The 12200-nt window shown below is 42.8% G+C and overlaps 1 protein-coding gene across 1 annotated transcript in view; it reads left to right on the top strand.

Annotated features, from left to right (window-relative positions):
* Positions 1–255: 255 nt before the first annotated feature.
* The window catches only part of TXLNB (taxilin beta), a 34482-nt gene continuing 22537 nt past the window's right edge, over positions 256–12200 (top strand). The window contains exons 1-4 of the mRNA XM_085055705.1: positions 256–421; positions 5278–5694; positions 7655–7746; positions 11534–11704. Of these exons, the coding sequence (XP_084911831.1) occupies positions 5292–5694; positions 7655–7746; positions 11534–11704 (666 nt within the window). The 5' untranslated portion in view covers positions 256–421; positions 5278–5291. The remainder of the gene's footprint in view (positions 422–5277; positions 5695–7654; positions 7747–11533; positions 11705–12200) is intronic.

The following is a 12200-nucleotide window of genomic DNA, read 5'->3' as shown; positions in this document are numbered from 1 at the left end:
AGTCAGTACAGACAAATTTCACACAGCCCAACACATCAAGTCATTGCGGGATTAAGACTTAAATTTGAAGGGTAGCAGCTGTGTAAGTATCCTTCCTTTATTTTCCCTCTCTGAGGGCCCAAGTCTGTAATCTCTCTGCTATCTCTGTCAGAGCAGGGAATAGCCAACATAGCTGCCTTACACTGCCAGCCCGCAGGCAGCTTCCCCGTGCGCCTATCAGAGACTGTCCCCTGCACAGTGCGCACTCAGTCCCTGCACTGTTTGCTCCTCCTGTGTCATTCTGTCCTTCCCTCCTCACTTGGTCTTCCCGTCCTTCTTCCCTCAGTGGCAGGATTACAGAACCAGTGTCCTATTGCTGCTGTGCCCTTGTCTGAGCTTTCTGCCTGACTTTTTTCTCTGCTCAGCTCTTCTCTTTGCTCCGGTAAGTCTGATGAACTTGCTGTCACTGCGTGGTGGCATGGCACAAGGGTTTAACATAAGTAGTTGCCTTTGGGACTGTCAATCCGCATTTCCTAGGAATAGCTCTAGGAAAAGTCTGGGCACCATGTGACAGCTGAAGAAAACAAGGAGGTATCCAAAGCTGTTGGCAAAAATAAGAAATACTTCTCCTAAGAGTGATCAGAGAAATTTAAGATTACTTTTGTAGAGGCTGAGTTGAAGTGAGATTGGGGGCCATTCGTGGTCTGCTACAACAGTAAATGATCAAGACTCAGGTGCCACATGAGAGGTGAGGCAGTAGGCTTCAGAAAGCCCCCAAGCCTGGTTCTGAGCCTGTATGGAAACCTGCCATGGATCCTCCAAACTTTTGTTCTCTTTTTTTACTAGAAAATTGTGTATAAATCATAAAGCTATTCAAATGCAGTGTGTGGTTGATACAGCTGGTTTTATCACTGATTTCTGAAGTAACAGATAGGGCAGTGCCTAGACTGCAAGAAGGTACTTGTATTTTTCTGAAGGGTGATTGGAGCAACAGTAGCAGGGGCCATTCCAGAATTTAGTGTTTGCTTCTTTGATCTGTCACTGCAGACCAGTCTGGTGTTGTGTAAAAATAAAATTCATATTTTATCAGCATATGCCGGCTGGTGTAAATATATGTAAAGCTTTGTTTTAGAGAAATGTGTGTATATGTGAACTTTGAGCATAAAGTGCTAAATACCATTCCCCATTTTAGAAGAGCTTAAAATAGCTCCTGGCTGTAGAGCAGGTGCCATGTGTCCTTCTGCTGAATACATGGGGGTGCAAAAGCTAAATATAGACCAGTCTGTAAACCCTCTAGAAGTTCAAGCTGCAAGAAGAAAATCAGGAAGCAAATCTCATGAGAAGGAAGGGGAAGTACACTATTTTAAAAAGATAAACAAAACTGTGTGACAGTCTTCAGGGTAGTCTGCAAAAGAAGCTAAGAATAAGATGTTTAATTTGTGTTTTCTTCATGCCAGGAGGGTGTCTGGGCAGCAGTGTTGGCTCCAGCAGTGTGGGAGGTGGGCTGGCACACCCCAGCATTGGGAACAGTTTTCCCAGGAGCAGTGGGATGGCTATTGCAGCTCTGCTAAATCAGTTATTGGCCCTTGCCTACTGACCTTTTAGTTTGGAAATACTGGCTGTTTTCAAAGCACAGTGAAGCCAAATTGTGCCATAAATGTGAAATATTAATGAATGTAGTTGCAGACAAACAAACTCAGCATGTAACGAGACTGAGCTGAGGAGCATACCTTTTGCTGGGTGCAGCTGTGGCTATGCTGCGTGCTCAGCTATGCTCCATTTCTTTCCTGTGTTATCCCAAGTTCTTAACAGAGGAAGGAGGAGAATGGAGAAGAGTCTTTCTCACAGCGGGCTGGCACCCCTGGCTCTTGGGAATGTTTCCCACTGAGAGAGAGGAGGACCACAGTGACTATTTGTAGGCAGCAACCACAAGTGTCAAGTTTCCATCCAAAACACCAGGGCCAAGAAAGGTGCTGATCTCACAGCTCTGGAACAGATCCAGGATTTGGGAATGCAGGAGGAAAAGAGTAAATAAGATGCAATGCTCAGACTCAGACAACTGGTCAGTACTCCACCTCGCCAAAAAAACAGGATAAGGCTGTGTTGGAAATTAAGCTGCCTGGAGGCAACAGTAATGGTAGTAGGAGTTGCAGACCTCAAGAGGTGGATAGTCTAAAATTGGGCAAGTCTGAAAAACTAAAGAATTCCTCTTCTGAACTCAGCTACCTAATTTTTAGGCATTCCTGTGTTTAAGATAGCGTATAACATAAACACTTCAAGTGTTTACATTATACTGGAATTCTTTTATGGCCTGATAAGGAAGAATTCCTTATGTACATCAAGGTTAAGCAGGCTAGAGCACAAGGATAGCTGGGGCAAACTGCAGTAAAAACTCCCAGCATCAAAGGCTGTAAGCAAGCAACTCTCAGATGCTCTGTCTCCCTCAACATATACTGTGGAGCTGTGGAAGATGTTGTGCAAAACATCTTCACAGGCACTGTGTTTGTGCTGGAAAGCAGTTATCAGGCCTCTGGCTTAGCCTGAAGAACAAAGTAAAACATTAGGATATTTATTTGTGTGTCTAAATACAACCCCCAGTATGACCCAACAGGTGGGTTAGAAGTTCATTGTTCTGTATTTCAGGGAATCCTGCCTGCTCACCATTCTGGGTTGGTGGATGGAAACTCAGTAGATGTGAATTACCAGGGTTTCAGAGACTTATTATAACTAATCCCTTGCTAGCCAGGAATGTGTGTTGGGGAAAATTTCTCAAAAGGCCAGCTTGTAAACATCTTGTGTCCTTGATTCTAAACATCCAGTTTCTCTTTCATGCACCCATGTTTTTTCCCTTGTTACTGAGACACACCATGCACAGATCAATCACCACTGTTGATTTAAAGGCTACTGTGTTTGCAGACATGCTTTGTGATTCACATAAGAGGAAACCTTTAGCCAGACAATGCTACCACGTGAGCGATGAAGTTGGGAGTTGGGAGGCAGCCAAGGGAGAGAGTCGGGGTGCAGCAAGAGCATCAACTTGAGCCTTCTTACAAAGAGGGGGAGATAGTCAGAAAAGAAATTATTTGGAAATGGAGAATTTTGCAATCCTGTTCTCCCTGTGTGATGACCATATTACATAAATAGCTATTTAAAATTTGGGATATAATTCATAAGAGTTTTATTCTGCCTTAACAAGAGCTGGTGGTCCTGGGTTTTCTAGCTGATTGATTGCCAACTGCCAATTAGCTCGAATTAATGATTGCAGTAGTAAACACTAGCCTGAACGTCAGAGATAAACACATATTTTGTGAAGTGCCTAGCTTAACCTTTACAATACTCTTACTGACCTTGAATTAGCTGGCAGTCAATTAACTCCAGTTTTAAAAGATCACAAACAGGAGGCTAACATTCATCCTATCTGGAATTATTTAGCTTAATTGCACATATAGAGTCTAATTTTTCAATGAAAATTAAACTCAATATGACATCAAATTAGATAAATATAATTTTACAATGATTGTGCAGTGATGTAAAATGACTATGCCACAAGAAGTAAGGAAAGAATGGGATGTTCTTGTCTGACAGGTCTGTGAGACCAGGTCCAGATGCATTCCTGAGCCATTTCTGCTGGCAAGTTGTGTCTATGGGACAAATGCAGGGGCATGGATTTATAGCTAACAGTTTTCAAGCACTTCCTGAGCCCCACTCAAAGCTTTTAATTATTTGCTTGAGAGATGATAACCCATTTGACTATCTTATCTGCAAGCCTGGTCATATAGCTAGAAAATCAAATCTTGAAAAATGTTGCCTTAGTGATGGCCATCACTGCACTTCCAAACATCACTTTGACTGGGGAGAGTTTAATAACACTGAGTCATTTATTATAGTCAATGATATCTCTTATCTTATAATGCCTTTGGCCATGTTAGTTTACAATTTTGAAAGCTATAGAAATTTAGACACTATAGAAAATATATGTTACAACCTGTTTGAACAGGGAACAAAATATTTCCCAGTTAGCCCCATGTTTTCAAAGCAAGTTGTCTTTTCAAAAATAAGAAACCAACCACTTCAGATGCTGGAAAGAACCAACCAAGCAAGCTTCCTCCCTTCTTCCTTCCCCGCTGGCACCATTGTAAATCATATAATGATTTATTATTATGATATGATTTACATTAGAGAGAGGGACAAAAATCAGTCTGGAAAAGAGAGAAAGGACTCATGGCTGGCAAGGGTACAGAGTCTGCAGTCATGCTGAAGTGGGGGCTACTTACAGAGCAAGGCTCAGCTGTGCACTCTGCACCTCTGCACTACTTCATGAGGGCAGCAAAGAGGTGCCAGCAGCCTCTCCCTCTGAGAGGGAAGGGGCCTTCTCTACACTGAGTTTTCCTGGTGCCCAAGACGCTCTTGGTGACACCCTCATTAGCAGGTCCTGGATAAGCCAGAGCAGGAACAGGTACACTGGGGACTCTGTGTTTGCCTGGCTGAGTGCAGCTGCTCAAAAACATGAGAAGACAAAAGCTTCCCTTTGCAAACTGGGAATAAATTAGCTGAAATTCGCCCTGCAAAGCACCATGGACTACCAAACTATGTTATGTGTGGTTGGTTTTATTTCACTGTGATTTATTCTGTATTTTGTACTTTGTCAAAGAAGCTGTCAGCAGCAGGCAGCAAGTACAAGAGAAGGGTGGCTTAGAGCTGTTTATCTTATTCTTTGCTGTTATTATGACAGTAGCAAACCACGTCTCTTGTAGATCAAGCACCATGCTGGGCTTTCCAAGGGCACAGCGCAATTTTCAGTGCACCAATTTCTTTAAAAATATTTTTCATTATTAATGACTTAAGATGTGCCAACAGGAGAGAATCAGGAGAGAAGCAGGAGATGAAACTAATGCAGCTCTGAAGTGAAGCTGCCCTTATCGGTAGCCAGCGTTGCAGGTAAACAGATCAAGAAAAGTAAACATGTGGCAAGTAGTGTATTCAGGGAGGAAAATTATATGAGTGACTGGGGTGTCATTTCATGTGTCATTGCTGCCAGTGGGAATAGGAGGTTTTCATTTAAGTGTTAGTTTTGAGTAGGCTTTTCTCTTGGAAAGTATGTAATTTCCTTTTCTCCTTGCAGGCATATCACCTTGGTTATTTATCTAAGTGTGATGTATTTATCAAACCAGAGCCAATGGATAAGCTGACATCCCAAATTTCACACAAAATCACTCACATGCTGGCCAGGCTTCAGGAACAGCTCGATGACTAATTCTGTATGCCTTTAAATTAACCTTCCATTTGTTTTTCTGTCAGGTACTGCACCAAGCATGGAGAATGACCAGTCTTCCACCTCACCTGGACAGGACATCCAGGGGCAGAGTGGGGACAAACCTGCCCCTGGCCTGCTGCCCCCTACTCCAGCCCCCACAGAGCAGCCAAACACCTGGCCCGAAGCAGCCGTGTGTGACATCTCCGAGGAGCTGAGCCGGCAGCTGGAGGACATCATTAAAACCTACGGGTCTGCCACGAGCCTGATGGAGAAGGAAAGCACTCCCACAGGAACTGACAAGCCTGAAAAGGGAGAGCCAGGCAGCTTGGAGGATGCAGAGTATGAAGATGGAAATGAGGAGAGTGAGAAAGAGAAGGTGGCTCCTGGGGATGCTTCCAAAGCAAAGGAACCCAGCAGCAACAAGGAGCAAAAGCTGGAGAAGAAAATCCTGAAGGGACTAGGCAAGTATTTACATGTTCAAACAGCCCTTCCGCAAACACAAGTAAGAATTCCCTGGTCCTTGCTCTTTACCATGTTATGTCTCCACTATGCATGATAGGGACCTCCAGCTACCACTGAAAATTACAGTGACCATTACAGCTTTTTTCAGACTGATCATTATTTTTAGCATTACCTAACTTGTAAACTATATCAGCTATTAGTCCTTTAAAAAAGAAAAACGTTTAGCATTTTATCACACAACACTGATGTACTACTGTGCCACCCAAACCAGTTAGCCAAAGCTGTCAGTCCGATGACACTGCACAAAGTCACTTCTTAGACAAAGGAAAACCCAGCCTTTTGTTTGTGCCTCAGTGAATGTTTTCCTACCTCCTCAGGTATAACTACTTCCTGGTCACAACAATGCTAATGGTGCTACTATGTGGCATGGGAACCCGCAGAACAAATTCACTATCATGCCCAGGTTATTTTTCATTTAGCAAATCCCTGGACTCATCATATAATATATATATTAAATAAGCCAATACATTTGCTCTCTCTAAACACAGTGCTTAGACAACACCTCTGCCCTGGCAGGGCTGTCAGCTGAGCTAGAAAGAAGTCTCAGCGAGTTTTTGTATACATGTACTTTCTGCTGGGCAGCCACTAGAGAGCAATGTAGTTACACTCCAGTCTAACATATATGTAATTTATTTCCCTTCCTACACTTAACTCCTGCCAATTTTCAAGCCTCTCCTTTGCATGAAAAACCAAACCCAAATGCAGACTAAGCCTGTAAAGAAATTACTACAGGACATTCTTACAGACAAGGGACTAAGCGTAGGACATGGCATGGACTTTTTCTGCCCCCCAATTTCTTTGAATGTCCTGAAGAAAGTTCCTCAGTTTCTACTGCCTTGGCTTTGGTGCAGTTACTGATATCTCAGCAATCTCAGTGAAAACCCTGCCAACACAGTTCTTCATCTGCACTTGTGACACTTTTCACACGAGGATTTGATTTCAGCTCACTTCAACTTATTTATGCTGATGCTATAGAGAGAACTTAGCATGAAATAAAGGATTTTCTCCATAGATAGTACTCCTGGATTGCACTAGACTTGAAGTAGAAAACGTCCAGCCCAAAGCAGAAAGCAAATTTTGTCTCACAGCCTCGGCAAAGAGGAGCATTTGGAAAAGTACATCCAAGCCTCTGGGACCACAGGCAACCTTGTCTCCAGGGATGTCAGACACATTTTGTATTTGATGAACAAGCGGTGTTCAAGCTTAGCTCCTACCTGGGGCTGAAATGAAGACCAAGAGGTATAGAGGACAAGCAATACCTAAATGGCTGTGCAGTGATTTAGCTCTGCACACCGAGGGAGTTATTAGATTAGCTCTGGTATACTCTTCACCAAGACAGGGAACTGATTTACACCAGTATCACATAGCCCAGACCTGGCTGGCAGTACCTACCACTTACTGATAGTTTACTTCCACACCATAGCCTCCACATCTGACTTAATATTTCTGATGTCTTGCATGGGTTGAACAGCAAAGGAACTGAGTACACCAGATTTGATCCACTTTCACTTGCAGAGAGATCTGTTTTTGAGCCTTCAGGGTCCAGGCCGTTTCTGTTCTATTTCAGCCAAGTGTGTGTGCCATGTGTCTGACCTAATCATGTTGCAAAAACATTGAATGAAAACCAGATTACACAGGACAAAAGCATTTCACGGACAATGCTTTTGCTAGAAGAGAGCACATTAATGAGATCTGAAAGGGAGGAAAGTTCTAGCATGTTTGTTCTTATGGGGCAAAGGAAAACCCAGAAATTCATAGCAAAAATTATTCCTTTCCTTCCAAAATGCCTCATTTCACACTGTGTTTTTACAGACCCATGCATCAACCAACCAATTTCATAACAATACATCAACTACAAACTACATCTATCATCAAATCTCTGCCTATTCTTTTTCTAAGGAAAAGAAGCCACCCTACTGATGCAAAGCTTGAATAAGCTGAATACTCCAGAAGAGAAGCTGGACCTGTTGTTTAAGAAGTATGCTGAGCTGGTTAGTACAGTGTTGGCTCTTTTCTGTACAAACTGTCTATACAGGAAGGTATAAAAAATATGTGACATGCAGTGTGGTCAAACCTCCCATAGTAGTGTCTGTCCTGTTAAGCAAATCCCAGAACAATTGTCATGGTCAAATAATTGTGGGTGAAAAAGAGAAAAAAGTAAAAAGTGAGGAAAACAAGTTTGGGATCAAAAAGTTGATGAGGCAGAATATTTGCAGTTAAAGGCAAATCTGCCAAACTGACCCACACTGGAAACTGGTATCTAGGCTCCTGCCGTCACCTCCTGCAAGGAATTTGGCATGCCAAACTGTTGTGGGTATTGCTTTAAATTACATATTGGCAATTTCATCAAAATGGAAATATTACAGAACTCAGCATAAAACATTAGAAAGCAGATAAAACAACTGGGACTAATCATAAGAGAAGCCACAACACAGGGATATGAAGAGTCAAAGCTCCTGCCACCATAATGTTACTCCTGAAACAATGCCACATACCTGACTCTTCTTTCCTCTCTTAAGAGGGGTTATTTTCAGATGAAGGGATTTTTCTCTATGTAGTCAAAGGACTGTATGACCATAAGCTGTGGAAATCCTACAAATGAAAAGGCTGCAGCATTTTACAGTTTGTGGAGTGCTGAAAAATGTGCGAAGCAGAACATTGACTTTGTAATTGGTTTTATGCACAGATGTGTCCATGTCTCATCATAATGTGAAGTTTAGCTTTCCCTTTTTTGATGTAAAATCCTCTGATTTCATAAATTGGGCTCAGGCTGTTCATAGTTTATCTCATTCTTGAGGGGCCTTCATGCTCATGGATTAACTGAAATAGGTCTTCTTCCTCTATGAAGTACTCTCCACTGCATTCAAATGGCATTGGAGCACTGTATAAAACAGGGGCCATATTGCCAGTAGCCCATGCAGGAGAAAGGTGCTAAACCACAAATAGAGAACATTTGTTTCTGACATACTGTGCAATGTCACTGAAATAAATCATTCACCAAATACAACTAAAACATTGTTGGGGAAAGCCTTAACCTGCTCACTCAGAGCAGCTGAGGGGTGTAGTGTGATTAATGGCTTGTCAGCAGCTGGCTGTAGCTGTACTGATCTCCCTGCTCCCTCTTCTCTATCCCCATCATGCACATCGGATCACTCCTTGCTTTTGCTGAGCTGTTCTCCAGCCAGATCAGCTCCCTGGTCTGGTGAGCCATGTGGTGACACAAACACTTGCTGCAGCACAGCTCAAGGGAAGGTGTAGCCGTGTGACACACTGAGCTGGGTGCTGGCAGTGGCTTCACCTGTTCCAGGTAGTGTTTGGGCTGGCAATGGCTGGACAGGTTCCTGGTCCCCAGGGCCCAATGCAGCACCAACCCTTGCCCACAGCCACCCAGCAGTGTGTTATTTCCCTGCCAGCCCATGCCCTGGCACCGTCTATAGCCACTGTGGGTACACAGTGGGCTGAAGCATGGGAAGGTAGAAGCCATGCCAGCAGGGATGGGGAAGCAAGACAGGACAGCGTTTTGGGCACAAGCTCTGCCATGCTACTCACCAGCAGACAGCATTTACTTCACTAATTCACTAATTGGGTTACTAAAGCAGGCTGTGGTTTATGACAGCTTTTGCCTACAAACAGCTGTTGCAGAATTGTTTGTAACTGGCTTATTTTCAGAATTCCTGAGAGTCTCACAAGTGCTGGGTGCAAGAATTATATGCTAATAAATAAATAGGAGCTCTATCGTTGTCTGCAGTGGGATCTAGATAAAACTTTTTTTCCTAAATTGACTGCTTATTTCTCTAGGTCAGCTTTCAAAAATCATAGTTCCCTCTATTTGCAGTTAATTTTAGGGTTTATTGCATTAATTATTCTTAAAAAATTATCATTGGGGGCCCTTTTGTCATTGCTATTTACTGTTGAATTACCTTTTTCAGTGCAAAAGTAACACCATCTCTCAGATATTCCTAAGAACTTTGAGATAAAAGTTTCTAGTGCAAGTAATATTAATGGGGGGGGAAGCAAAAAATGCTTGGAAGTCTTCTCATATCATGATCAAGATGGACTTTATTCTGAGCCTCCTATCTCAAGCATTGTTTGAGTGAATCATATGAAATTTGGAAAAATCATTATCCACTGAAGGAAGGCTGTGCATGCAAAATGTGAAGCAAAAAGAACACTTTTTATGTTTTTCAAAGGAACAAGGAAGGGGACAAAAACACGCTTATGAAGGAAAAAAGTCTCAGCCTTAATTACAGAAAAGCTATTTTTTTCCCTACAATACTAGAAAAATTATTTCAGCTAGTGCAGCTTGATTAGATGCAAAAGCCCCTATTGTGATCTACAGGAGCAAAAACAGACAATGCACATGTTAAAAGTTGGACATAAACTGTAAGTATACTCCAAGCTGGTGAGTGCATTGTTTTGTGGTACACTTAGCTGTGATTTGATTAAAAATACACAGAGTTCTCTTCTGTAAGCATAAATTACTGAACATGTGCAGAAAGCAGATGAAAGTGTAAAATATGATGCTATTGAGTGTCTTGTTTGAGCTGCACATCATTCCCCAGTGTCCACAGGCTTTCTCAGTCTTACTGGGGTTAATAATTTGTGCAAGCCATATTATTAGGTAATGTAGTTTTAACAGCAACTGTTATTATTAAGGTTTGCATATTGAAGCTCATGTGCTACTCTTTTTCAATCAGAAAACATCTGGACTTCAGAAATACCTTGTAATGTATGCACACCTGTGATACAGTGAGGAGGGTTATTGTGTGTTGGAACAGAAGATTAAATCATTAGAAGCTTCAGAGGTGAAAGAACCTCTTTGACCTGACTATTAGGGTGCTAATTTACAGTACTGGAATTTTTTTCCAAATATCCAGTGATAGACATGTGTCAAAAGAAATTACCAGACTGTGCAGGGATTACTATTGACAATTTTGTTGCTGCTCCTCTTTCCCCCCTTCAAATACACCTTGCTCCTTACCAGCCTTCTAGGGAAGGCAGGAGCCATGCACCTACAGAACAGCAGGCTCCCAAGGGAAGGTCAGGGACTGTCTAGGTTTCCTCCAGGAATTATATGGAGACAAAGAGCCCAAAAGAGGTTTGATTCACCATGACCCACCCCCGCAGATGGCAGGACTTCCAGAAACACAACTGACAATCCCATGTGGTCCTGTGAGCAAGAGGAGCCTGGAAAGAGGAGGTATCCACATGTTATTTTGGGAAACTCTTCCCTGAAGGAAATTCTCCTCCATCAGCAAAAAAGCCCACACAGAGAGCATTCCTGGTCTCCAGTACCTCTTTTGCTGTTTTTTCCAGCAGTTTCCTGGGTATTTAGGAAGCTTCTTCTTTTTCAGGAAACTGTAAAATAGAATAAGCAAGTACTGTATGGTCTCATGATCTTGAGAAATCTCAGCACATAGAGCACTACTGACTGCTCTAGATCCAAATGTTGAAACAAAAATAAAAACCTCACAGATGTCCTTCAAAGAAATTCAGACCAAAGAAGGAAGATCTGAAATGGTGTGACAATAGTGTTAAAAATTATGTTCACCCACCCACACTGTAGCACACTAAAAACCACTGAAGTAAGCAGGCTTGGGAATCGCCAGGTTCCTCTCTCCTCTCCCATTAGTGCTGATTAATACAAAACATTTCCTAAGAGGTTAAGAAAGTGTGAAGACTTCCCCCAAACCAAAAGAGCTTATTTTCTCTTCTTTCCTATCCCTCTTTGTTTCATTTTCATCCCTTTATCCCTGTTTCAATCCCTGTTTGGCCCAGCTCGAAGAACATCGTGCCGAGCAGAAGAAGTTGAAGTATCTACAGAAGAGGCAGGCCCAGATCACCAAGGAGAAGGACCAGCTGCAGAGTGAGCACAGCCGAGCCATCCTCGCCCGCAGCAAGCTCGAGAGCCTGTGCCGAGAGCTGCAGAGGCACAACAAGAACCTCAAGGTGAGTGGCAGCCTTATCACAGTACCCAGCAGTGGGAGGGGGGGGGAAGATGTTAACTCCTTCCCATTTCCCTCTAGTACCAAATCAAAGAGACCATTGCATCTGCAGATCAATATATATATCTGTACGCTCTAGTCTTGAGGTCTATTTACACCAAGACCCATGTTTTTCTCATTTGGAAATATCCAAGCACTTTTGGACACTGGGTTTGCCCACACTAGCTCTAAGCCCTGCTTGCATTATCAGGGAGCTCAGTGCAGATGAGAGCAGCAGTGCTAACAGAGCAGGTCCCTCAGACTGCAGATACAAATGCACATGCATGGACAGAACCACAGGAACACCAGCTTTGCTCCAGTGGATGGATTCACAGAAGGCTTGTGGGTGTTTTCATGTAATTTGAGCACTTGGGCTTTTTCAAGTGATTTATGAGGGTCAGTCAATCAGGACATTTGCCTCAAGACACCAAATGTCAAGACAGAAAGAACACCAACAATAT

The sequence above is a fragment of the Lichenostomus cassidix genome, chromosome 3, assembly GCF_008360975.1.
Source record: "Lichenostomus cassidix isolate B80296 chromosome 3, HeHo_3.0, whole genome shotgun sequence".
Taxonomy (NCBI): domain Eukaryota; kingdom Metazoa; phylum Chordata; class Aves; order Passeriformes; family Meliphagidae; genus Lichenostomus; species Lichenostomus cassidix.
Note: the sequence above shows the minus strand (reverse complement) of the source record. Positions and strands in the feature narration are given on the sequence as shown.